At 38.5% G+C, this 27,439-nt stretch overlaps 1 protein-coding gene across 4 annotated transcripts in view; it reads left to right on the forward strand.

Annotated features, from left to right (window-relative positions):
* CACNA2D3 (calcium voltage-gated channel auxiliary subunit alpha2delta 3) overlaps window positions 1–27,439 on the forward strand; it is a 733,714-nt gene that overhangs the window by 205,546 nt on the left and 500,729 nt on the right. For all 4 annotated transcript variants that reach the window (XR_004375600.1, XM_032794295.1, XM_075073101.1 and 1 more), the window contains exon 4: window positions 21,733–21,792. Coding sequence is in view for 3 of the 4 variants with exons in the window: in XM_032794295.1 (XP_032650186.1) it covers window positions 21,733–21,792 (60 nt within the window). In the remaining variant the exon portion in view is untranslated. The remainder of the gene's footprint in view (window positions 1–21,732; window positions 21,793–27,439) is intronic.

The raw sequence follows: 27,439 nt of genomic DNA on the forward strand, positions 1-27,439 counted from the left end.
TCCTCTGGAAATCCTTAGTATTTAGACTTTCTGTTTGGAAGTTACTATCTCCGTGGTTTGAAAACAGATTGTGCTGAAACTTGGTCGGCAGGTTCTCATCTTGCTGGGGATATTTCTTCTGTACAAAAATAATTCAACTGCATTAGTCTGCTATTATTGAACTGGGAAAAGTAAGGGGCTTTAGCTTGGTTTCACAGGATTTTTGCTAAGTTGCAGAGAGAAATTGGCTTATATTAAAAAAAATGTAGACAGTTGTAAGATGATTAAACTTTTTTGGTAGATTAAAGATATAAAGCACCCAGTATACTTCACTTTGAATAACAGTCACTGTATCTGATCAATGGGTGCATTGCTAAGTTTTTTGTTTTTTTTTTAATCATGCTTCTTAGCTATTTCTACAGTGGGCGGTATTTCCTTTGAAGTGAATGACATACAAGTTTGCTTTGTTTTAATGAAATTTGAACTAGCACAAATGTCTTAGCAGTACAGTACATTTTTCTGCATTTACATCTCAGACTTTTTAAGAGAGAAAGACGTTTTACAGCTCCTGGTGCAATAGTGTTGAGACACAGAAGTAATATAAAACATGAAATAATAATACCTAGCTCTGATATAGTGCTTTTCATCAGTAGATCTTAAAGTGCTCTGCAAATGAGTTAAATATCATTATCTCAATTTTTACAGATGGGAGCGAAGAGAAGTAAAATATTACAGGTTTAATAGCTTATCCAACATTACTATCTTTAAAAGATACTCTTTCAGTACATTTAATTGAGAAGATCTTCAGTGTATATTTTAATGGAAATACTACTTTCAAAAATAATCTAAACATCAGTTGAAAAAAAACAGATGAAAATAACTTTAAGGATCTGAAAAAGCTGCAAAAAACACAAGGCAATTCAGTGTTCAGGCTCCCAACAATATCTTTGCTTCATCTCCATATGTCTAAGCATTATACCTAAGAGTCGCAAGTAATATTTCCTTCACCTGGTTCACAATAGAAAGAAGGGAAGTCTCTTTTCATGGAGAAAACAGCAGGACAGGATATAAAGGCCTGACTGGCCAACCATCGCATTCAGGGAAGTGTACCTGGGTAGTGCACTGACATACCCATCATTCCCAGAAGGGACATGGCTCGTGGGCAGCAAATGCTAGTGTAGTATATACTATACCTCTGCTCAGAACAAGAAGCAATATGATGTGGCAACAGGATAGATTGGTTTAAATCAAAGCAATTTAATTTCCAATTTTAATTATAATTTAAATCAGCAAGCTGGAAATCTTGTTTTAAATAATCAATTTTAGTCATGCTTTGTATTTGTACATTTTAGTTGTTTTCCTAAATAAAAGTTCGTTCTCATTTGTTGGTAACTGTTAAAATATGTTGATTTGCAACTAAAGGTAGCCTTTACGCCAAATGTGGTGTTTGGTTTTTTTACTAACTAGGATATGCAATATTTATACACATTTATTTAAGCAATTATGTAGCTTAACCTAAATTGCTTCTTAATTTGTACATTTTTACTATGGTAGAAAATGGTGAGTGATGCATTTATTATTTTCTAGATGCTAATTAATTTCTTGTGATTTGTGTCAAGCTCTGTTGGGATAAAAATTTAAGTTAAATTAAAAATGCAGAAAAATAGTATTTTAAAATGACATTTTTATTAAGGAAAGCTACCTTGATACATAACTGACATAGTACACTCAGGAAGTATTAACTCTAGTTAGCGAATTGGACTGATTTTCTGGTTACCATGTCCTTCAGGATCTTAGAATTGGTAGATATTGTTCTCAGATCTAGATTTTATTCATAGAGGGGAAGAAAAAAATAAGCTTTCCTGCTGTTTCAAATCCCAGTAGATTTTTTTTTAAAAAATCCAATGAACTAGTCATTGGACTGAACCAATTGAATACATTTGAAATGAAAAAAAGGGTCTCTCTGCATTTGCAGGTGAGGCTATTGCTGTCAGTCAAAAGTTGGCTTAATACTTTACCAAACTGTCGTTCCAGGTGCTTAGCCAGTGACCTCAGTGGATTGACTTTCTTTAAAATCTGGCAACAAACATGTATGGCTTATTATTATTTTTAAAATAATTTAAGTGATTTTAATGGATTACAGTAAGATTATGCCTTAACATAGGTTGTCATAATTTCACATTTAATTTTAAATAGGTTTATTTTTAAAAAAATAAACTTGTATTTAGTTTAAATTAAAACAAATCTGATTGTTTTGCTTTTATTAAATAATTGATTTTTATCCACTTTATGTGGCAGCTTGCCCTGAGCCATCCTGCCCTGCATACACAGGATGAGTTCTGTGGCAGATGGTAGCTGACAGTGCCGTGCTCTATCACCCCTCATTTTCCTTCATAGTTGCACAGGTAAAAGCAGAATAATGCCACTGAAGGTCATTAAAGCCAATGAAATTATACATAGAATGAAACTGGTCCTTTGATTTTAACATAAAATATGGTCATAATTATTATCTAGATGCTCATAATCAGTGATGGAATTCTATTAATATCTTTGGTAGTTGAGGTCCTTGAGTGTATTTTTACAAAAATTAAGGATGTAAAATATGTAAAACATATACAAATATTTACTTATGCTGATATCGCATAATTCATTTGAATTTCAAAGAAGTAATTTTAATCAAAACATATCAAATATAATTATTCATTTTCACTTTTTTGTGAACCAAGTGGGTTGTTTTCTCTTATAACGTGACAGTAACCAACGTATTACTTATAAGTTAGCATGTTAAAATGGATATTTTAATTTGAACTTTGAGATTAGAATTATGATTAGAATGTTTAGAAGTTGTATGACTACAGCGCAAAAGTAATTTATGGTTCCACTTCAGTAGGAGTGACTAAAGTACCTTGGATTTGTTTCTAGGTAACATCATCCAGTGGACAGGGTAGGCATAGATCTGGGAATCAGGATACTTGGGTTCTGTTCCCAGGACTGACACCAACTTGAATATCACGTTGGGCAAACCTCTCAACCTTCCTGACCCTCAGTTTTCCCATCTGTGAAATGAAGAGGCTGACACTTGGCAATTTATGTAAAGTGCATAGAGATCTGCAGATGAAAAGAGGTGTGTGTGTATAAACAGATACGAAATACCATCATTAAATTGTTTGTGCTACCTTAATGTGGCCCTCTTGTGCATAGCCATTATGATACAGTCTTTAGATATGTAAGCACATACTAATTTTTCCATGGGAGAGACAGACTCTCTGTTCTCAGTTCTGGTGCCTGGACCTGGCATGGCCTGCAACGGCCTAGAGTTGTGATTGTAGAGAAAGTCCTGCTTAGCCTCAGGCAGTAGCATGAATCTTAAGGAAGTTTAGTTGCTGAAATTTAAAAAGTCTGTAGTAAGCATATGTGAACTAATTTTTCAAAGGCTGTAACTTGGCCATATTTGGCAGATGTTCATTTGCCTTCAGCCATCCTCGACACAAAACCACCCCTACCCAATTTCAAGTTCCGTGTCCAAAGCATGGGGGCACCAAACCTCTTCAAATAAAAGTTCAGCAGAATTTTTTGACGTGGGCAAAACAAAATATTTTTCCTTAGCCTTGTTCTTGGAAAAGGCTGATGGATCTTGGCTGAAATTTTCCAGAACAATTCCACCTGAGTCAGATACCTGGCATGTAAGAAATCAGCCCAAATTGATAAAGTTTGGCAAAGTTGTAGGCAGAAAGCAAGGTCCTATAATGAAGTGTCAGGCAACTTTTGTATTAAGCAGAACTACCAGCCCCATCTATGATACAGCTAAAAATAGAAGCACTTTAAAAATTAATAAAGCCACTTTTAACCCATTTTTGTGAAGAATATTTTTCTAGTAATATATGTTTGCTCTCTACTCTTAAGTAACCCGTTCTTCCACCATACCTAAGGCATGCATAAAGACTAAACTTTCCAATCCCTTGTTCTTATGCATATTTTTCATCTTTAAACAAATCTAATTTATTGGCAGTGTTCACTGTAGTGTACCACCACAGTCTAGTCATACATATGCAGTCAAATCAGGTGTTGTATTTTCAAACCTAAGCCGACAAGCCCTGCATAGTATGTATATTATCATTTCACCTAACTTGCCTCTGCATTAGACTTATGTCTTCAGTTGAGTATTATGCCCCTACATTGAGAAGGTTGCCTAGGTATATCTACCACTGCAATCAAAAGGTGGCAGTGTTTCCTCTGCAAATTATTTGCTATGTAGTATTAAGCAAGTTGTTCTTGTTTGTGATATATTTTTTCTATCTATACTAGATCTTAAAAAGCAATTATTAAATAGACGTAATAAAAATGTACATTTTAAACCTTTAAGACTTATGTGGTCATAACGATATTTTACTTTGATAGTACAATGCTAAACAACACAAGGCTTGGAAAAGGTATCAGTGATGTGGAAGGAACACTTCACAAGTAGCTTGCTAATGGGCAAGAACTACTTACGTGTCAAATTCAGTCGGCACTCCCACTTTGACCATTCATGATTTTTTGGAGATGCTATTAGGATATATGCTTATAAAAGTAGTAGATTGAAAAGTTCATGAAATGAGCCCAATGAAAATAATAGAAATAGTCCAGGAATAAAGAAATGGTAATTAGCTCCCCAGTCGGAACATAAAGGTAAGTTGTGCTTTGTCATGACTTACCTCCCCCAACAACTAGTGCAAAAATATATTTGAGGGTAATTACTTTAAAACTCCATGTCTTTGCTAAATGTCTACAACAATTCAGATAGTAAATTTTTTTATTTTGAAATTTATAATTTCCTACAAAGAAATTCACATTGAAATTTCACATTGAAAGGAATTATGAAGACTCTGATTTTGCAAACATTTACTTTATTACAGAATAAACTAGAAAATATCTATATTTAAATAAAAATAAAATACCTACAAGAAATGACTCATATAAATTAAGCCTCACACTTGTCCTTGTGAGGGGGAAAAATGTGGGATGGGGGAAAGAGTAATACAGTACTGCAAGTTCTGAACACGTGACCAAACCAATGCCTCATCTAACTCCAGTGAAATCATTTTAAATCAGTCACTGAAGTTACAGAAGGTGTTAATCTAAAATTAATTTAAAAAGGCTTAATGTTTAAATTTCCAGGATTGTTAATTGGAATATTTGTGTTCCTTCCTTTAATTATTTTTTTTATTTTGTTGCTCTTAAATTAATAAACATTATATAAATATGCAGTTAAGTGATTGGCACCTGCAATTTTGTGTGTGTGTATTTACAATTACATAGTAATACTTGACTGAGTACACATTTTGTTATGCCTGTTTCCATTAATTGTATTGTTACCCACACTATTTCATGTAGTACACTGTCATAGGTCCTTTGGAGCCATTTGGGAATTATATATCTAGATGTATTATTCTCAATGTGTTGCCCTTGTTTAGGAGACAGTCTTCTTATCTCTTATCCCAAACCCTTAGATGCTTTGTACTCTTGACATAGTGAAAAACGTAACTACTCCCTGTGTCCATAGGTGGTCAACTTGTGACAAGAAATTAGTGAACTGAGTATTCATGAGAATAGTGATGACTTTGATACCTGGAGAAGGGCTGCACAAGCTGGCTGATAATACAACTGCCATTCACTACTTTAAAAGACAAATAGTAGATGTCAGAGTTCCTTCCTCGCTCTGAATTCTGGGATACAGATGTGGGGACCCTCATGAAAGACCCACAAGCTTATTTTTACCAGCTTAGGTTAAAAACTTTTCCAAGGCACAAATTCCACCTTGTCCTTGAACAGTATGCTGCCACCACCACATGATTTAGACAACGAATCAGGGAAGGACCACTTGGAGTCCTGCTCCAAAATTATTTCCCCAAGACCTACACACCCTTTCCTGGAGAAGGCTTGAGAATAATATCCTCACCAATTGGTACAGGTGAACACAAACGCAAACCCTTGGATCTTAAGAACAATCAAAAATCAATCAGGTTCTTAACAGAAGAATTTATTTAAAGATAAAAGAATCATCTCTGTAAATTCACGATGGAAGATAACTTTACAGGCCAAGGAGATGGTTGAGCAGGAGGACCCCATGGTGGACATCCTGAGCCCAGAGGGTCCATCCAGAATAGCGCTTCTACTTATTAAGACCATATAGTTGAACTATAAGACTATATGGCAGACCCTGGCCTCCAGCGCTCCAACAGCCAAAGGTGTGGAACACAAGTACTTCGCCCCGTCAAAGGGGTATGACTTCATGTTTTGCCACCCAAGCCCATGTTACCTGGTAGTCTCAGCAGTAAACAAGAAGGAGTGCATCCTAAGTAAGGATCCTCTAATTTTGGAATAGGTCTTTGTCTTTTTGTAACCTACATAGATCCTGGTTCCATCCTCACAATATTCTGAGTCATTTTTCATAGAAATTCTCACCTAGGCCTAATCCAATGGAATCTTTCCATTGATTTCAGTGGGCTTTGGATCAAGCCCCTCATTACTGACAAATGCTGTATCTATTTATGTACTGCTGACCAAAGGGAAATGGGAACTCCTAGGTTCTAATACAGATTTTGATACTACTCACTGTATAGACTTGGGCAAGTCATTTTACCACTGTGGCATACTCTCTCCAGTTGTAGAATGGAGATAATTGTTTGTCTTCCTCACAGGGCTTCAGTGAGGGATAGCTAAGAAATGTTTAAAGGTGTATCATTTTACAATGGCAAGTGATAGGTGATAAAGGTTTTTACTATGCTGAACCCTATTCATAATGTTTTCTGGTACACGATTGTTCCCTGAGGACTTTGCAGTACAAATATTTTAGGATCAGTGTCTTTTGCTGTTTTTTTTTTACCAGAAAAAATGTTACATTGTTCACCTCAAAAAATCTCTGAAACTAGTGGTCATTGGTCTTTCCATTGCTTTATTGTGCCTTTTATTGTCATGAAAGATATTATTAATGAGGGTTGTTTTCTATGTATTATATTTTGTACCATCTGTAGATAACAGCTAATTGGTGAGAACTTACTGTGAACTCTTCAAAAGTGCTATCTAAGACTATTCTTTTCTCTTAATTTGGTGATTATTTTCCCAGAAGCCATGACGACTGCTTAATTAGTATTGAATGTATTTAGGTTTTTAGTTATCTTAGAATCCAAATGCAATAAAAATAATCACTACATTCCTGCAGCAGAAATAAGTCAGTGGAAAAATGTTTATTTAACTTATTTTTATTTCAATATTATTTAAGTTTTTCATGATATTTGTTGTAAATCACTTTGTAATTCAGCTAGTTAATCTGAAATGGGTTGAAGCTGCTAAAGGAGCATAAAAGATTATAATTAAAAGCCAAGTCAAATAAATAAGTCTTTAAAGAGAGATTTAATTTACCCAGCAGATTTACACATTCTAGTAGCCAATGGATAAGAAATTTCACGATCTAGTGACATGACACAAAAACATAAAGTCATCTAAACTGGAAACAAACAAAACAACAATCGGCTATTGCTTTCAGTGGCTTTGATCCTGATTTACACAGGATAAAATCTAACTCAGGGACTGCATGGTTGGATTCAGTAATTTGTATGAGCACACCAACCTATCAGAAAATTTTAGACATTCTCATACCTATGTCAGGTAGTGTTTTATCGCTGATATCTGATTCAGATGGTAGAGTATATAAAACTGTGATGCAAATGAGGGCAGCATAATACAGTGGGCTTCAGCTCTTCACCAGAGCAATGAGGATCATGCAAAAAACTATGAACAGTGTAGAACTGGAAGCAAAGGCTTAGCTATACCTTTTCTCTCTCCTTCTCATCGCTTCATTTGAGAGAGTTCTCTCAACTATGTAGTTAGGTGGCAGCTCGTAGGGGAACACAGAAGGGTGTAGAGCAGTGGCTATTTAGCAGGCTTCCTCATTCTTCCTGGTCTGTCACAGCCAACCACAGAGCTGGGGATCTGGGGACCTTTTGAAAGAGGATGTGCAGCCCATCTCTCAGGAACCACACAGTTTCTAATATATGGAGATCCGGTTTCAGCATGCCTCCTGAGGAAGTCATTTCCACAATGTGGAGGCAGTCAACAGTACAGAGTACCCTACTTCAGTTGCTGATCCATGTAGATGCACCTTCTTTCTCCAAAGAGTCCAAGAGTTTTCAGATTTTTTTAGGCCACACTCCTTGTTCCAGTGTGAAAGCTGAAGTCCCTGTGTGACTTCACACTGCCGAAGAGGAGACTAATGACCTTGTCTGCGTCTGTTCAACACCAACGATGTGCACCTAGAAGGCTTTTTCTGCCTGGGGTAGGAGAGTTTAAAAGGAAAAAACCTGCTGCAGGAAGGGGCAGTGAACAGGAAGAGGGCAGCCCTGCTTCAGACAGCCTCGCTGAGAGGGAGACAGCAACCAATCTTCCCTCTCCCTAAGATGCATGATCCAGCCTCAGAGCAGCACACTGTGCTAGAAGAGGATGGAGGTAGACCCCATTTAGACTAAGCCTAAAGGGATGACCCAGAAAGCCTGCTTGAGTTCCTGGTCACCTTTACTTCTGTTTATTTTCCCAGGGACTTCCCTCTCCAGTAAGGGAGGAAAGAGGGCAGAGGATTTTTCTTCTGTTTGTTTGCTCCAAGAACCCCCTTTGGGTGTCTACCGGGGTGGTGGAGTGTAATTTGGAAAAGACAGTATAAGGACCTGACGTGGATTCTTGAGGGGAACCTCCCTCCCACTTCCTCTTCAGTAGATAAGAGTGAAGCTTCCAGTGGACTTTTCTAGGCGACCACATTAGGTATAATCACGTCTGACAAGGTAGCCATCCCAAACTCAAGCTAATAAAACCTTTGTAAGATTTCACTATATATAGTAAGCTACATATTTTATAGATTTTGTTTCAAATGTATTCTTTAAAAGTTTAGGCTGATATTTTGAAAGCTGCCTAGGTAATTTGGATGCCTAATTCCTATTCATTTTGATGGGAATTGGGAATTCAAATCCCATAAGCATCTTTGAAAATCTCTGGCATGTTTGGTACTATTTTTTTGTATCCCTTCACCTGTAAAGTGAAGCTGTCTTAGTGCCAAGAGTCCCAATGCTCAAATAGAAATAGAGCAAAATATAACCTTTAGAAATCTCTAAAAATGGTTCAGAGTAACCTTTTTGTAAATCAAGGTGTCACGATTTTAAAGCCAGACTGCAGTACCAAGTCTAGAGCTAAAAACAAATGACCTCTGGTACCAGAAAAGAGCAATTTCTACCGGTCCTCAGGATAAAGCTCTAATTTGTATTTGACCTTAAACTTGTCACTGGTTCAGGGCTGAATATTGTACATCCTACACATCAAACAGTTGTAATTTTGTGGAGACATTCCACAAACTCTAGGAAGAGCCAAAGAGCTTTGTAGAAGTTGTTTTTCGTGTTTGTTTTTCATGTTGGCTCATTTAAAGCATCGTCCAAATTTAGAATATTAAAAATAATCTAGCAGACAGAGATTAGTGGGCAGAGTGCAGATGAGGCAACTAAAGATGAATGAAATAAGGAGTTAATTACATAGTTCCTTAATTTATCACATGGATATCACCACCATATATAAGGAAACTATTTCATATGTGAAATAAACTAATTGAAAAAACAATTTAGAGCAGCGTTTCTCAACCTATTTAGCATTGTGGGCCACATGTGCAGCTCTCTGTGTTATGTGGGTCACATCCATACACTATATATATAGTACCTGTATGTCACATGGGCTGCAGCTTTGTGCTGATTGTTCCGCAAGTTGAAAACAACTAATTTAGAGAGATGCCAAAGATGTGGTCACTATAAAAACAGCCATGTCAGAAAAGGGCTAGCCAATTAGGTTAATTTAGTCTCACCTTTCCAGTGTAAAGCTAATCTGTTTTGATTGATTGAGCACTAGAACAGCAGACCAATTTAGCCCTAAAAATGCCTTGTCCTAATTGGAGGTGAGTGAGGTAATCTTGATTAATTTAACCTTTTCACCTACTAGCCTGTTTCTGTTACAACTGTTTTTATATACTACTAGATATTTAGTGTAATCATGGCCTTGTCAAAGCAAACAGGAGTTTTGCCATTAACTTCAGTCAGGCCAGGTTTCACCTGTCATATCTATCACAGTCTCTTTCCTTTTGATCACATTTTATTATGTATTTTAGAAAAGCGTAAAGAATGAAATAGTATAAAATCACAAAAATGGTAGCAGAAATATTAATAAATGGATCGCTATAATTATAAGTAACTCACTACCTTTGCAATATAAAACGTTTATCTTTTATCAGCTTATTGTGTCTCTTGGGAACTTGCAATTGTTAAATTAGCTACATGATGACTCTGATATTATTCCTTGAATACAGTTAGCAATATATTAAGAATCAGGAGAATAATTAATAAGAGAAATTTGAATTTGCTATAAAGTTCAAGAAGTGTGTTCCCCAGATCATAGCAAGATCTCTAGGCATGCAAAGTTTGTATTTCTGATAACAAAAGTAACAGCTGAAAATATAGTGATCCGTTAGATATTAAGAAAACATAAGTTAAGAGAATTTCTTCATAAAAAATCCTCACTGGATTTGAAGTCATTAACTACAAACTAAAATCGGCACTTTGTCCGCTCTGATATGTGGTCTGTTTGCGTCTGTGGGAATTCTCAGATGTTAAATTACTTACTGGATAACCTGATACTGTTTCCAGGAAGTAATAAAAAATATTGAGCATTGTGAAGAACATTCTGCACAATCCATGGGTGCAGAGATACCCACATCATTGAGAACTAGAGTGGTTCTGCTGGTGGGAAAAGTCAATATTTGAGGAAGCTGCCCTGGGGGGGTGCCATCTCTTGCATGCAACAGAGCATAGCTCTGCAGGGGCTCTTGAAATGCTGTCACGTTGGGAAGGCGGTGGTACACCAGAGAAGGATGGAAAGCAGATTTGGTGGTTGTGTATGGTTATGGGGACAAGAGTTGCCTGATGATTGCAGGAGAAGTTGAGTCAGTGCCTAGGAACTATGATGATGAACACTACAGAAAATCCTTAAAATGATAGTGACTTTGCAGCCTTAGGAGGAGACTTCTTCCTTCGGGACAACTATAGTTCGGAACCTGATGGTTCCGGTTTTATACTGATGACCAATGTTTGGTCCAGTATAAAAACAATGCTTTGGACTTTGGAAGGGTCTCATAAAAAGTTACCTGTATAAGTTTTGCGCAAGCATTATTGCCCCCTGGTGTTGTTAATGCTAAATTTGCAATACCACTTACTATGTTTCTTTCTGATGCATTGCAGATAGCCCTTGTATAAAATCAGCTTGAAAGAAAGAAAATATGCCAGATAGTGAGTGAATAAACCTTTTATTCATGCATCATAATCATTTTGGATTCTATTATTTAAGCCTTTCTACAGGTTGAATTCAAGGTCTTAGTAATATATTTTAAAGGAAGAGAGCATCATCTTAGACAACAAGATAACACATAAAGGCATTTGCATTACGCTGTCAAGACACTGAAATGCCCTTTCAAAGATTCCAAACCTAAACCAGAAAACATTGTGTAAATCTATTTTATTAAGTGGATTTCTCAGTCTTTACATCTAAATGGTGCCTAATTACTGGGACACTTGTTAAATTAGGTTAATTTTCACAGAGAAATTTTTTATTCCAATGTTACTTAGTGAAGTTAAATAGAATATGTTTTAAAATTGGGTATATAGAGCAAATGTATTTATTTAGTGATTGCTAGGTCTTATTGGTTGGCATGCAGGGGGATCACAATTGCAACTGTAGGTTAATAGTATACAGTATTCCAGGTCTATTTTCTTAGAGGTTAGTTTACATGGGGACATGTAAATATGATTAGAGGGTGCACTTTAAGTCATTGTGAATATGGAGTTAAATTGTTCTGGTTATGTGGAGCACAGAAGCAACACTCAAGTGGTGAATTGCAAATGGAATATGAGGGTTTGATCCTCAGCTCTGATATGTCTCTTTAGGCTGCTTGATGGTTCAAAAGGGAAGTAAAGGCATCTGCACTGGCTTCTCCACCCTTGGGGTAATCCCTGGGTGGTTCAGAGCTGGTATAATAATCTCCCACCTACCTCTCAGCTCCCCGTATATGACGTTTTACTATGGAAGGGATCATGGCTGGAACAATGCTGCATTCTGATGAAGCAGCTCTGCTGTAAGTTATGCCTGCAGTTAAAATGGCCCCTGGCTAGCCCCAGAACAGGGAGCCAAAAGGTAGCATAGAAGCATATGTAGTGCAGTACCCTCTCTTGCCCTGTGCTCGATGTAGCTTGGCTGGACCTGATTTGACCCACTGGGTTATGGATGTTTTGCACAGCACTGAGCACACAAATGCTCAGTAAGAGACCAATCTGTTGTCTTCCCTTCCTCCTGTGCTCTCTTTCACCCCCTGTTGGTCTCCAGGCACAATACACTCAGTGGGTATCGACTGAGTTAGGTCAAGAACACATCTAACAACACCATGGTTATCTTAACTACTGTTATACAATGTATTATTCATTACAATTAATATTAACACAATCTTTTTATATTTCCCACTTGTTTGTTCATCCTTTAGAAGTTTGAGTTCTTTATCCTTTTTTATAATTGTCTGCTCTGCAACCAAGTGTGATACAGCATGGCCAGAGGGCAGCATAAGAGTGTTAGCAGGGGGCCTTATTCCCTGCCAAGGGAGGAAGGTTTGCTTTAGATTAACTAGAACAGCTGTGGCCAATTAGAGCACCTGACTCCAGTTAGAGCACCTGACTCCAGTCATGGGATATAAACCCCTGCTTCAGTCTCAGACAGGTGTGGTAGTTGAAGGAGAAAGGTTTAGATTGGAGCAGAGTGCAGATTGCAGAAGAGAAGAGTTTGTCCAGAGAGAATAGAAGGTTTGGGGAGTGCTGCGTGGATTGGAAAGCCAACAGAAACCCTAGGTAAGGGGCACCAGGCTTGTATAGAAGAGAGCAAGAAGCCCTTCACAAGCTGACGGGTATGAGAGGAAGTAACCCAGGGAAAGAAACCGCTAGTCAAGTGGTTCACCACACAACCCCAGGGGCCCCTGGGTTGGGACCTGAGTATGAGGGCGGGCCCAGGTCCTCCCTCTCCACCTTCCCCTCCTCCAAGGACACTAGGGGAGAGATTTAAGAACTGGTTCAGAGGCAAGCAATATCGCCCTGAACCTACCCCAGAGAAGAGAAAGCGCGAGACCCAGAGAACAATACCGGCAATTTGCCACACAAGGTACATCTGAAAAGCTGTCAATCATGAATCAATACAAGATAAGTTAATCAAAATAACTCCATTTTCTAGGCATTTTACCATTAGAAGATCATGCTGTCACTTTTGCATCAATTAGTGTTACTGGGTACCATCTGCCTAACAAACACTTTTCGGAAGCACTAAAGTACTAATTTTTGGTACCAATTGTAAGGAAATCAGTTGTGCTATTGTATGTCATGAATAGTACTACTGATGGCTCTCAGACTCTCATACTTTAAAGTCAGAAGGGGCCATCATGATCCTTTACTCTGACCTCCTGCACATTGCAGCCTGCAAAACCTCCAAGTTACTGAAGTCCTCAAATCATGATTTAAAGACTTCAAGTTACAGAGAATCCACCATTTACACTAGTTTAAACCTGCAAGTGACCAGTGCCCCATGCTGCAGAGGACTGTGAACCCCCCACCTCCTCAGGGTCTCTGCCAATCTGACCTGAGAGGAAATTCCTTCCCAACCCTAAATATAGTGATCCATTAGAGCCTGAGCACGTGGGCAAGACTCACCAGCCAGACACCCAGGAAAGAATTCTCTGTAGTAACTCTGAATCCTTCCCTAAATCAGCCAGAGATTATGGGTGTATTACAGGAATGGGTGGGTGAGGTTCTGTGGCCTGCAATGTTCATGAGATCAGATTACCTGAAATCTGAAATGCTTCTAGTGTCCCATCACCATCCATTGGAGATATTTGCTGCTACCATTCACAGAACAGCTACATGCCATTGTAGACAGTCTCATCAAGCTCAGTCTTGAAACCAGTTAGGTTTTTTTTGCCCCCATGCCTTCCCTTGAAGGCTGTTCCAGAACTTCACTATATGGTTAGAAATCTTCAGTGCTTAATTTGTGCCAGGGCTTGCCAGGATCCTACACACGCCTATCACAAATGTGGTCTATCTCATCCAGTGCACTAAATACTGCAATACAACTGTGTGTGTGAAAACAGACAATCACTATTTTCTCGAATGAACTCACACAGTGTGCTTTTATCTCTTATAATTTTCCTGTCACCTGTGGGTGAACACTTTTCACAACTCGATGACTCTGTATCTGACCTATCAGTCTTCATCCCTAAAGGAAGCCTGCACAATACTTTCAAAAGGCAAGCCTGGAAGCTTAAATTTGTAACTTTGCTAGACACTAAAAAACATGGTCTTAATAAAGATACTGAATTTATGGCTAAATACAACAATCTGTAACCCACAGGGGCAGCAGTGCCTTCCCAAAAGTGGGGAATCCAAGGGGCCCTGCCTCCTCCATGTCCCTGCCCCTGGCCAAGACGGAAGCCAGAGTGGGACTGGGGAACCCGGGCCCCTCCACCTCCCCAGAGTCAGGGCAGAGAGTCTCCTCTGGCTTGTGTCCTTGCCCCTGGTCTGCTACCCAGGGCACGTGGAGGGTCCATGGTTCCCCACAGCTGTCTGGGCAGCTCTTACCCTGACTTGGCTCTGGCCAGGGAGCAGGGCCTCAGAGCCGCAGTCTGGCCGTGGTAAGAGCTGCCTGAGAAGCTGCGGGGAGCTGTAGACCTTCCATCTGTCTGAGGCAGGAGGCACAGAGGATGGGGATACAAGCCAGGAGCTTGGCCGGGGAGTGGGGCATCAGGGGGAAGAGAAGGGGCACGGGGAGGGGCCCATGGTGAAAAGTGGATGGGCCAGGCCCGTCCACTTTCAAAAAGTGGGAGGGTCATGGCCCCCTGGCCCTTATTTTGGTGCCCCTTGTAACTCACTAACCTGCCCCCCTTTTTTGTCCTATGACTAGAGGAGTGTTAACAGACAACTTCACTTTAAGTGGTCTCTTACAATATGTGCTAACTGCTTATGTTAAACTATCTGTTCAATCTTGTGTTTAGCTGTGAGACTGAGGCTATGGCTACACTACCACTTACGTTGCTTGGGTGGGGGTGTGTGTGAAAAAACATACTCCTGAGCGACATAAGTTTTGCCATCATAAATGATAGTGTGCACTGTGCTATGCTGGCAGGAGAGCTTCTCCTGCTGACATAGTTGCCACTACTTATTGGGGGTGGTTTAATTATGTTGACAGAAGAGCCCTACACAAGAGGGGCAGCTGCACTGGTAAAGCTGTGCCGCTGTAAGGTCTCTAGTGTAGATGTAGCCTGAGTGCCTTTCCCAGACCCGAGAGAGAGCTCTGTGTGTCTCGAAAGCTTGTCTCTCTCACCAACAGAAGTTGGTCCAATTAAGATCCATCTTGTCTCTCTAATATCCTGGGACTGACATAGATATAACACTGCATACAAACTTCCTGTGGCTCACCAGTGTGGGGGAGCTTTTTTTGATAAACCATGGAAAGTTAGTTGGTTCAAAACTGCTACTGGCTATTATATTGCAGTTGTGAGGGACTTGAAGTGAAAGGAGAAATAGGAATTTGCATGCAGAGAATCTTTAATGCTTAAATATTCTGAAAAATTAGGAAGTTAGTTCAGACAGACTTAGCTGTGAAACAGTTAAGAGTGCTATACGTACAATTTATCTGAGTACACCCTTCCAGCATCACCTCTATCACACTTTCTACGCACCACCACATCAATGTAGTCTACCAAAGTGGATACAACTAATAACGTAGAGAAAAGTTAGTGTGGTTGTTAGGCTGAAGTGAAGGTTGAGGAATAGTCTGATGTGTTTGGACAGAATAATTTGGTAAAAGGGGGTGGTGGAAGGATAGGTGGAAGGATATCCTTTGGTGGGATAGGGCAGAATTTTCAGGTTGTGGTGTATGAGAATTGTGGAAGTAGTAAGGTGTGTGCCTCTGAGTGGAGGAGTAGAAGGTATTGCTATTAGATGACTTAATTTTTCATTTCCTCGCTTCTGTGGTCTTGTGTTATATGTGTAGCAATCTTAGCTGTTTCATGACAAAATTTTGTGTTTAATTAGCTATATTGTTAGATCAGCAATTATGGAATACACTTGGTATTACTTAGATAGTTATGATGATCCCATTGGAGTCTTTTTTGTTTTGTTCGTTTCCTTTAAAATATAGAGCAATTTAATTAGTAGAAAAAGATATTTTATAGCAACATGTCTGGCATTGTGTTCCACAGTTAATTTGTTTCCTTTCTATTCTTCTTAATGAATAAAATATAAATGTGTTCCTTTAGGACTTGATTAGAAAGACATATAATTTCACTTAGCATTTAGAGGTAGAGGTTGGTGACCCCAGTGTAGTTAAGGAACTCAGAAACCCTCTCAAACTAGTCTCTATGTTTAAAGGTTTTTTTAATCTATTTTGTGAATTCACTTCATTGTAGTTAAATCTGTTTCCCTCCCCGCCCCCCAAGGCACGTCAGTTTAAAATAAACAGAATCCTTTTTCTAACCTATGGGAAGCCTGATTGAGGAGAGTGAGTGAAGAAGCCTCCCACCTCCTTCCCTCCCCCGCAAAAGCTATTTTGGTACAAGTGGGTGTTCTGTATTTATACTGTGTTAATATTTTCATTAGATTTGTTCTCTTCTCCTTTCTCTGTGTCTCCATTAATTTTTTTATGCTAGCCAGTCTGCTCCATTTGTCGCCCAATTTTCAATTTACTCTTTATTCTATTTCTGCTATCCTATTTCTGACATTCAGGTCCCTCTAACAAATCCATTGCTGGGACCTTACCATCCACCCCCACTCGTAAGAGGGTTAAGGTGGGCTATAAGAATGGGGGGTTGGCTTCCTGCCATACCAATCATAGGAGTCCCCAACTCCCCCGCCCTAGTTCATTCCTTTAATGAAAATCTCTTTTTAAGTACTTTCCCAAGCTATTTATCCGGTCACTGTATACCTTTCCTATGGAGTACCTGCACTGGACACCTGTTCTACACTTAAATAATGAGTTTTGGCATATGGCCCACTGTCCATCATGCCATGCGTGAAAAGAGCCCTTCCTGAGACCCACTGTGGAGAAGGTGAGAAAAACCCAAACTGCATCCAAGCCAATATGATGTAAGGGAAAAATTCCTTCCCAGCCCCGCTAAAAATGAGATGGCTAGCGTAATACCCCCAGCAGGTGTTGACCAAACCTGGTACTTCCCCACCTAAAAGGGATGGAGGGTGGGTCGTGCTTCAGTCTTGATCTCTGTAAAAAAGAAGGCTTTAGACACTGACCTGCCCCTTTTAAACCCTGCATTCCCAAAGGGATGTCAGTGACCAAGCTGACCCCTTTTTGCAGCAGTTTTCATCTTCCCCACCACCAGCAGCCATAAAGCACTGTTCCCTTCACTTGGCGGGCCAGCCAAACACTGCCCCCACTGCTTAAAGGTGCAGGATGGTCAATCTGATCATGTCACATCTGAAGCAGTTGAGCTTTAACTAGATAAAAATAAATCTGCCTCAATAAATTGCTTAAATTCAGAAATAGCTATTTAATGTAATTGCTTTGTTCAAGGACCACACATATCAAAATGTTTATATCAGTGGATTCTACCAGATTATGGAATAAAAGGTACGGGTATAATACATCATGGCTGTGGTGGCAGGTTCCTAGGAATTGGGAGGGGGGCGGAATTGGGGTGTGCGCGCTCTCTCTCTCTCTCTCTCTCTCTGTGTATGTTCTTGTGATAAATATGTAGTGTAGTTGTAGCCATGTTGGTCCCAGGATACTTGAAAGACCTTACCCACTATGTCCTCTAGTGGTAAATAGTCTATAGTTCTAATACTGTTCAGAAAACCAACACCAGAATTGCATTTTAGTGACCATGTTAGTCTTTGAGGCTGGTAGTTGCCAGGACTCCTGGATTCTTATCCCAGCTCTATCAGTGCTGTACTGTGGGATATTAGACAAATAACTTTGTAACTTTGGTGTATGTAACTGTTGGAGTGTTGTGAGGATTAATTAATTAACTGACTTCTTAAATTGAAGGGTACTATAAGAAGTGCAAATTGTTATTTCTCCATGGATTATGTATGGCCTTCAGTCTGTGTGCACCTGTTTTCATTTATATGTGTACACACATACAGGATTAAATATGCAGTTAAAGTATATGTCCATAAATATTTTACTTCCAAGTTTGTAATTCACTCAGTGATAGATAACTAAAGATTTCCTTCAGAATAGGGAAGCGTTAGTAAGCATGTATTGGCTAAAGCAATAAATTTAGAGCATATTTACTCTAATGAAAATATATTGGTGTTTGTACTAAGCATGTCATTTGTAATTTTCACCTAATGGTTAATAATCACTCTGAGTGCTCAGAAATCATTCTGAGTTAAAGTATTTTGTCATGAAAATATTTTAAAATGAGGCTTTATCATAAAAATGTTGTAGTGTTACATATGGTTTTTATAGTTTTGTCTCAGGTGCTTTAAGAAATCAATTCCTTACTGCTTCATTCCTTTGAAGACTTTTCTGGAAAATGATTCATTTGTATATAATTTGTTCATTATGATTTAATGTGCATAGATCTAGTACTGTGTTGTTGTGTGGTCTTATCTCATTACTAGTTTACCTTTTCCACATCTCTCCCCAGATTTCCTGGTCTCCTCTGTGCTAGTACTGAGAAATATTACAATAAATGTATTGTGGAGTATTATATTGAAAATGCAGTGTATGTTTGTATTTATTACATTCTTTGTGCAAAGCTTTTATGGTCTTGCTACCTCAGTGGGGTGGTGCTGGTGGTGTGTGCAACGCCTCCCCAACCATGTGAGAGGAGACCCTTTGTTTGTGGGAACTTAAGGAGGTGGAGTGCCAATATTTTTATACAGAGTAATCAAAAATATATATATTTAAAAGTAGGAGGTACCAACCAATTAGTGCCTTTTATTTTGGTGCCTCCTCTGTTAGAAGGTTGTCTCTGCTATTACCACAGAAGCATGAGCTAGGTAATTTCTCATTGACAGAGAAATCTTGCCTTCAGTTTATTTCACTGAAGGGAAAAATGCAATTTAGGAACATTGGGGTCAATATAAACGATATATATATATATATAAACCTATGAATTACAGTTTTATAGCCACTAGGTAATGCGTTTCAAGGATTGGATTCCTCATGATATACTAGAATAATTTCTGAATTAGTAAATGTGTCAGTGTGGAAGGAAAAAAAAAAAGTTTGATGTCTGCCCTTTGCCCCAAAATTCACTTGTATGAAGGAGTCTGTTTGACCCTTCTTCTGCTCCATTGCTTGCATTTTTAATTAAAAATACCCATCAAAGTCATCGTCTTCTATACTGTACACTCAAAGAGAAGCTTCCAAACAAGCATTTTCATAGTCCAATTCTGGGTTTTAAAAAAGAGGGTGAGGATACAAACTTACTTGAATGTATTGAGTTAAGCCTGTTTGCTCATAATATTTTTCTTAATTGATTAAAAAAAAAAGGCCAAATAATTTAAACTATTTTTAGCACATTGTTAATGTGAAAGAGCAGATTGGGAGCAATAATTAATTTTTAAAACATGCCACAGTTGATGTGAGGTTTACCCTTCCAAATGCATATTTATTTTGTGGTATTTTTGTTATAAATATAAAAGATTTGTAGTCAAATTTATTTGTAGACTGAAATAGCTCCCATGAATTTCAAGATCGGTTTTTAATAGCACTATAATAGGTATCATTCTCCATATAGTATAAAAGTACTCAGCTAACTAAATGTATAGTAGAACCTCAGAGTTACAAACAGCAGAGTTAAGAACTGACCAGTCATCCACACACCTAATTTGGAACCAGAATTATGGAGTCAGGATGCAGCAGAGATAGAAAATAAATAAATAAATTTAACTTTAAAAAAGCAAATATAGTATAGTACTATGTTAAATTTAAACTACTAAAAAAAGAGAAAGTTTAAAAGAAAGATTTGATAAGGTAAGGAAACCATTTTTGTGCTTGTTTCATTTAAATTAAGCTGGTTAAAAGCAGCATTTTTCTTCTGCATAGTAAAGTTTCAAAGTTGTATTAAGTCAATGCTCAGCTGTAAACTTTTGAAAGAACAACCAAAATGTTCTGTTCAGAGTTACAAATACCTCCGGAATGGAGGTTGTTTGTAACTCTGAGGTTCTGCTGTAGCCAAGTTTGTTACACTTGGAGTAATTATATATAATTAGTTATTTCAGTCTAAGTATTTAGACTATGTTTCTGTGTGTGAAGGTAGATGGCTTTGTATTCAAAGATCCACTGTGGTTCAGGAATGCTTGTATTTCATATGACACAGCTATCTTAGGGGCTACATTATTTTCAAAACCATGCATGGAAATTTAGCTTCATGACTCCTATTAATCTTAGTAAGAGCTATGCAGCTAACTAATCTATTTTGAGTTTTTCTATAGCACGTACCATGAAAGGATGAAAGTGCTGATACTGGATGTGTTAAAAGAAAGCAAAAACATACACACCTGTATATCCTCCATCAAGGGGTGATGGAATCCGTCCTAGACCTTGATTCTGATCAATTTATTCCCTGTAGCATGATGTTTAATTATCTTTCTCGTTGCTTATATGACAAATGTTATTGTTGATTATGAACTTATCCAGCCCTTTATCTGTCAGGATTTGAAATAATAATTAAAAAAGCAGGCACTTGTCTGGATAATAAGAATATTATTCAAACTTACAATAGTACAAAAAAAACAAAATAAAGTTTTGGAAGGAATATCATGTCTTTTTGTGGAGCAAAATATCTGGATTGAACCCATATTATGTGTTGCATTTGTTGAGTAAGAATAAAGAAACAGTGGCTACATTTAGTAAAAATTTCTCTATTATTGAGGCATTACTTGCAAAGAAGCCCAAAGCAGGGAATTTTTAATATTGTCATTAAAAGAAAAACATTTTACATTTTTTCTCCTTTTAATTATGGTAGCATTTGAGAAGATACTATATAGTGGGAGTATGGATTGAAATTAATTGTTTTAATAGGAAATCTTGTGATTATGCCCCAATTACAGTACAACACGTAATACATGCTAGGTAAATAAAAATCATCTCTAGTTTTTTAATCCCTTATATTTTAACTATTCTCCAGAATCCCATTTTAATTTCAGTTGTTTATGATCAAGGATTACTACTGCATCCCTTGGGGGGAAGTAGGGAGAGAGCCTTTCAATTTTACATGTAGGACCAGATTTGAAAAGAGCTCAGCTCTTCTGCATTGAAATAAGCAGCCATATTTTCAAAACAGTTTAGCACACTGGATGTTGAGTCCTCTTAAAAATCTTGCAGGAAGTGTCATAATGGGAGCTGCTGAATGTTAAATACTTGTGAAAATCTGGCCCTTACTTGCACTTTAATGACAGATGAGCTCATCTGAAAATCAAGCTTGAATTGCTGGTGCTGAGCACTTGAAATATCTGGTCTTAAACTCTTTTAAGAATCTGACTCAGTCGCTTTTTATATCAGTGAAGCACTATAGCACATGGTGACAATGAGTTATCCAACTCACTAATAATTGTTTTTTAATCATTCTGGAAGAACCATTGGGATTTAAAGATATCATTTCATGCCAACAGTGTACTTATTGTTTTCTCCTTTTTTCAGCGTCTTGTTGAAGCTGCAGAGGATGCTCACTTGAAACATGAATTTGATGCTGATTTACAGGTAATTAGAAATTGGACTTTTTAAAAAAAAAACATTTATCAGAACATATAAAGGCTTATAGAATAGCTTTGTGTTATTACTCCAAGGACTGCTGTGGAAAGCCAAGTATGTGACGAATAGAGGGATGCTTATTACAGAAAATGGAATTAAGGGAGATTTGGCTCAGTATTTTGACAAGTTATGCACTCAGTGTTTGCATGTTGGGAGACCTAGAAGGTAGATTTTATTTTTTTAGAGATTTCATTTAAATTCCCTCCATTACTATTTAGGTCAAGATTTTTTAACACAGTAATTAGCAGCATGTAGCATAGTTGCAGTATACTGGGAAGGAATTGCTCTTTGAAGAGTTGAATTTGCAAATGGGGTGGAAACCCAGAGTGATGGGATTAGAGTGACATTGGTCTGTGCAAATGGTTTGTGTTTGGACCCATGGCTAGTGCGGACAAGGCTTTTATACATAGAGGTTTTAGTGCTGCACCATCATTGTATCAAAATGGTGCCTTTTTCTGTGTACTGGTATCAGAATACAAGGGAAAGGAGAAAATGAGAACAATTGGGAAACAAGATAAAAAAAATTGAAAAAGCTTTAATAAGAAAAAGCATATAAGAATACAAATTCATCAGACAATAAAATAATAGAAGCTAACTTAATAATAAAATATATATGTATTGTACGTCGATATTCAAATTAATAAATATCTTCCTGGTTGTAAGGAATTTCTTTTCCCTGGTCCACTGAATGCCGTGTTAGCAAAGGTATTATTTAGTGTGGCTCTCGCCATGTAGATTGTCTTCTAAAATTTTCTATGGCTGTCCATCAAGAATCTACAAAAAGAACAGGAGTACTTGTGGCACCTTAGAGACTTACGCTCAAATAAATTTTAGTCTCTAATGTACCATAAGTACTCCTGTTCTTTCTGCGGATACAGACTAACTTGGCTGCTACTCTGAAACCCATCAAGAATTTGTCTGTGTTAAGGTTGAGCAGTAAACATTAAGAAAAATAGATTTAAGGAAAATGGAGGAAGAGTACACTTTTCTCCATGCTTAGAATCTGTTACAGTAGGTTTTGTTTTCAGAACTTGCCATGGTTACTTTATAGTCATAACAAAGTACCTTTTCATAATAAAATTCTGGTGTGGAATAATTGATTCCCTGTGAAAAAAAATCTGTTATAGGAAGAAAATACCAAGAGTGTCTTCTTCAGAGTTAAGGATAAGGAAGCTTTGAAATTAACATAAAATGTTGAGTTAGAAGTAGTGATTCTTCATAATATTTTAGTGTTATATCGATCTGGATTCAAATGGCTCAGAACTTTACTGCACCCCAGCCTTTGGAAGGCCTACTGCATTTCATTTTCTGAACTTCACACCTGGAAGAAATTGAATCTGTTGTCTAAATAAATCAGGAGCACATTTATGGAAGACTGTTTTAAATGTATACAGTAAATGCCTCTTCACTGAGGATGGTTCTCACTTTGACAAAGTCCTTCATTTGTTGAGGCTTTGAAGATCTAAACACTTTTAGGAAGCCAGTTAAAAGCCATTTGTGTCAGCAGCATTAACAGGACAATCAAATCTCTGTGTAGTGCTCCTGTTTATTACTGCCATGGTCCATTAAAGCTAATCAATTGTTAAATCTTGGTTTTGGTGACCCCTCTGCAACCCTGCAATCTCTGGGAAATTGTTGTTGTTTATCAAAATCTCATACCACCATCTGCTCAATATAAAAATAACGACCAGAATGATTTGGCAGTATTCATTCAAGTTGAAGGGGATAGAATTTTGCTGCAGAAGAGGAATTTGCAAAGCTTCTTATGCCTCGCCCTAAGTGTGAGAGACGGAGTGAAAGAAGTTTAAATTTGTGGTATGCTACACAACACGAGTTTAAGCTCTTTGTCTGATCCCCACTGTTCTTGAAAATGGAAAAGCAGATAAAGAAACTGTTTTTGTACTTTTTATTCATCCAGAATTGTTGTCTGCGATTTGATGAGTATGGACAATCTTCTATCACTACATATCAATGGATGTAAAGGAAAAATAAAATTATATTAATATTTTTATTGTCTGTGGGAAAATACCAAGTTAAGAAAATCACAGCTGGAAGAGTTCATCTTTTATGTCTCTGGAATTCTCTTTGGTAATGCTGAAATTCTATCCTTCTGTTGGGTCAAATTCAGTTCCTTACGGGTTTTATTCTTAACAGCTTTATTGGTATTATCCTTAGTGATCTTATAAGAATTCTAATCAATATACTATAATGCATTATAATGATCTAAGCATTCAGATGTTTATCTCTGACACTGAATCTGTCAGAAGTTAACAACAGAAACATCTTCAGTAAGAGACATAAATAAAACTGTCCATTATTTGAAAGAAATAAATCAAACTGGGTGATATGATTGTCTAAGTCACCAGCATCAAATACTGCATGTTTGATTAATGGCAGAGCCCTACTTCAGGCATATCTGAATTTAAAGCTTTAACTGCTGCATTTGGACTTGAGAAGTTCTTTGTTCCTACAGGAATGCGAACCAAGAGCTGTAGTTGTTGCAAGTCGGGGTAGATGAACTACTAAACATCTGGATTTCAAGTTCTAAGCCAAAACAATACTTTTCCCACTACTGTATAGGATTTCAAAGTTATGCTTATAGTATGGTATCAAGGAGTGTTTGTCAAGTTTGCTTACTTTTGAAGAAATAGTTCACATATTTCACACAACAGGAATATTTATGTAAATAAAATTAATCCACATTCTTACTGTTAAGTGTAGTTGCCCTATGACAATACTTCTATGACTTATAAGTTTGCTCATCATTTCTGGATGACTTATAAAGTAGGGGTAAGTATTTTTATTTATTGAACTCTGACAGTGTGCTTGCCTCTGTATAAAACAACTCGAGCTTACAACTTAAAATGGCAGAGAAAGCAATATAGAGAGAACCTCCCTGTGGATGCTGAGGCATTTTTAAGTACTTGTGAAACAGCCCTCTAACTTACCTACAGGAGACTTAGTACTTCTTAGTACTTCTAAAGAGAGAGGGGAAGAAGAGAGGATAGTAGTTCACTCATCATAAGGAGATAATCTGTTGCAAAGGAATTGTAAATAACCATATAACAAAATCATTCCTCTTGATAGAAAACCAACATTCTAATGACTGAATTGCTTAGTACTCATGCTTGGAATAGAAATTTCTTAAAATGCAGAACTCCTGGGAAAGAATGATTGAAGCACCATTCTGGATTCTGCTGGTTCAAGCCTTAGCACAGGGCCCTGAGCTGGGGAACGTCTGTCCAACTGGGGTCCCTCAGCAGAGGCCTGGTCTACACTATGCATTTAAACCGATTTTAGCAGCATTAAACTGATTTAACGCTGTACCTGTCCACACTACGAGGCCCTTTACATCGATATAAAGGGCTCTTTAAATCGGTTTCTGTACTCCTCCCCAACGAGAGGAGTAGCGCTAAAATCGGTATTACCATATCGGATTAGGGTTAGTGTGGCCGCAAATCGATGGTATTGTCCTCCAGGCAGTATCCCACAGTGCATCACTGTGACCGCTCTGGACAGCAATCTGAACTCGGATGCACTGGCCAGGTATACAGGAAAAGCCCCGCAAACTTTTGAATTTCATTCCTGTTTGGCCAGCATGGAGCTCTGATCAGCACAGGTAGCAATGCAGTCTCCTGAGAATCGAAAAAGAGCTCCAGCATGGACTGCACGAGAGGTACTGGATCTTATCGCTATATGGGGAGAGGATTCAGCGCTAACAGAACTCCGTTCCAAAAGACAACATGAAAAAATATTTGAAAAAATTTCCAAGGCATGCTGCAGCAGTGAAGAGCAGTATCCGCTCCTCTCCCCTCCCCCGGTGGCAGACGGTGCAATATGACTGATATCCATCATCACCATCAGCCCGTGAGTGCTCCTGGCTGGCCTCAGGTGAGGCTGGCCGGGGCGCCTGGGTAAAAAAGGAATGACTCCTGGTCATTCCCAGTAGATGGTACAGAACGGCTGGTAACCGTCTTCATCATAGCAACTGGGGGCTGAGCTCCATCAGCCCCCTCCCTTTCCTGTGTAAAGAAAAGATTCTGTACTGCCTGGACTATCATAGCAGCGGCATGCTGGGCTCCTCTCCCCCGCACCGCTTAATGTCTGCCTGGACTGTCATAGCCCAGGAGGCTGCCTCCCCCTCATTTTATCTCACTAACAAGTCACTGTTTCTTATTCCTGCATTCTTTATAACTTCATGACACAAATGGGGGGGACACTGCCACGGTAGCCCAGGAAGGTTGGGGGAGGAGGGAAGCAACGGGTGGGTTGTTGCAGGGGCACCCCCCGTGAATGGCATGTAGCTCATCATTTCTGCGGGATCTGACACAGAGCACCTGTGCTCTCTGATACACTGGTTCTCTAGTACACTTGCCCCATATTCTAGGCAGGACTGACTCTATTTTTAGAAACCATAAAGGAGGGATTGACTCGGGGAGTCATTCCCAGTTTTGCTTTTGCGCCCCCGGCCGATCTCAGCCAGGGGCACCCATGATAGCAGCAGACAGTACAGAGGGACAGATAACCATCATCTCATTGCCAATTTACGCCGGCAGCAGACAGTACAGAACGACTGATAACCGTCTCTGCTATCATGCAAAAGCAAATGAATGCTGCTGTGTAGCGCTGGAGTATCGCCTCTGTCCGCGGCATCCAGTACACATACGGTGACTGTAAAAAAAAAAAAAAAAAAAAAAAAAAAAAAAAAAGCTGAACGGGCTCCATGGTTGCCGTGCTATGGCGTCTGCCAGGGCAATCCAGGGAAAAAGGGCACGAAATGATTGTCTGCCGTTTGCTTTCCCGGAGGAAGGAATGACTGACGACATTTACCCAGAACCACCCGCGACAATGATTTTTGCCCCATCAGCCACTGGGCTCTCAACCCAGAATTCTAAGGGACGGGGGAGACTGCGGGAACTATGGGATAGCTACAGAATAGCTACCCACAGTGCAACGCTCCAGAAATCAATGCTATGCTCGGACCATGGACGCACACCGCCAAATTAATGTGCTTAGTGTGGCTGCGTGCACTCGACTTTATACAATCTGTTTTATAAAACCGGTTTATGTAAAATCGGAATAATCCCGTAGTGTAGACGTACCCAGAGAATGGGGAAGGCCTGGCTGGGACTCATTTTCCCTAGGAGTCCAAATTTTTCTACTCAGCCTACTTAGCACAGATCCTCCCACCATCCTGCCCCATAATAATGTCTCCAAACCTTTGGAAAATGGTCAGTTTGTATAATTTAAAACCACCTAAAATTGCCTTCTAAAATCTAACTTATGGCTCTATGTAATTACTACTGCAGTTGCATACAAATGATGGGCCACTTCAACGATTTAGTGATGTGATTAGCGGGTGCTTATCCAAACCACTCACTCAGCTGACAAAACTGTCTGCATCACAGTATTATATTGCAGCCACCATTTTAGTATGTGAGCACTTTCTCATGAGATTTATAGTACACTCTGATTTTCTTTGTATCTGAACAGTGTGAGCTCAAAAACTTCTCTTTCACCAACAGAGGTTGCTCCAATAAAAGATATTACCTCACCCACCTTGTCTCTCTTATTCAGTAGCTGTCAGATATGTAAT

Source organism: Chelonoidis abingdonii, chromosome 17 (genome assembly GCF_003597395.2).
Source record: "Chelonoidis abingdonii isolate Lonesome George chromosome 17, CheloAbing_2.0, whole genome shotgun sequence".
NCBI classification, from domain to species: Eukaryota; Metazoa; Chordata; order Testudines; family Testudinidae; genus Chelonoidis; species Chelonoidis abingdonii.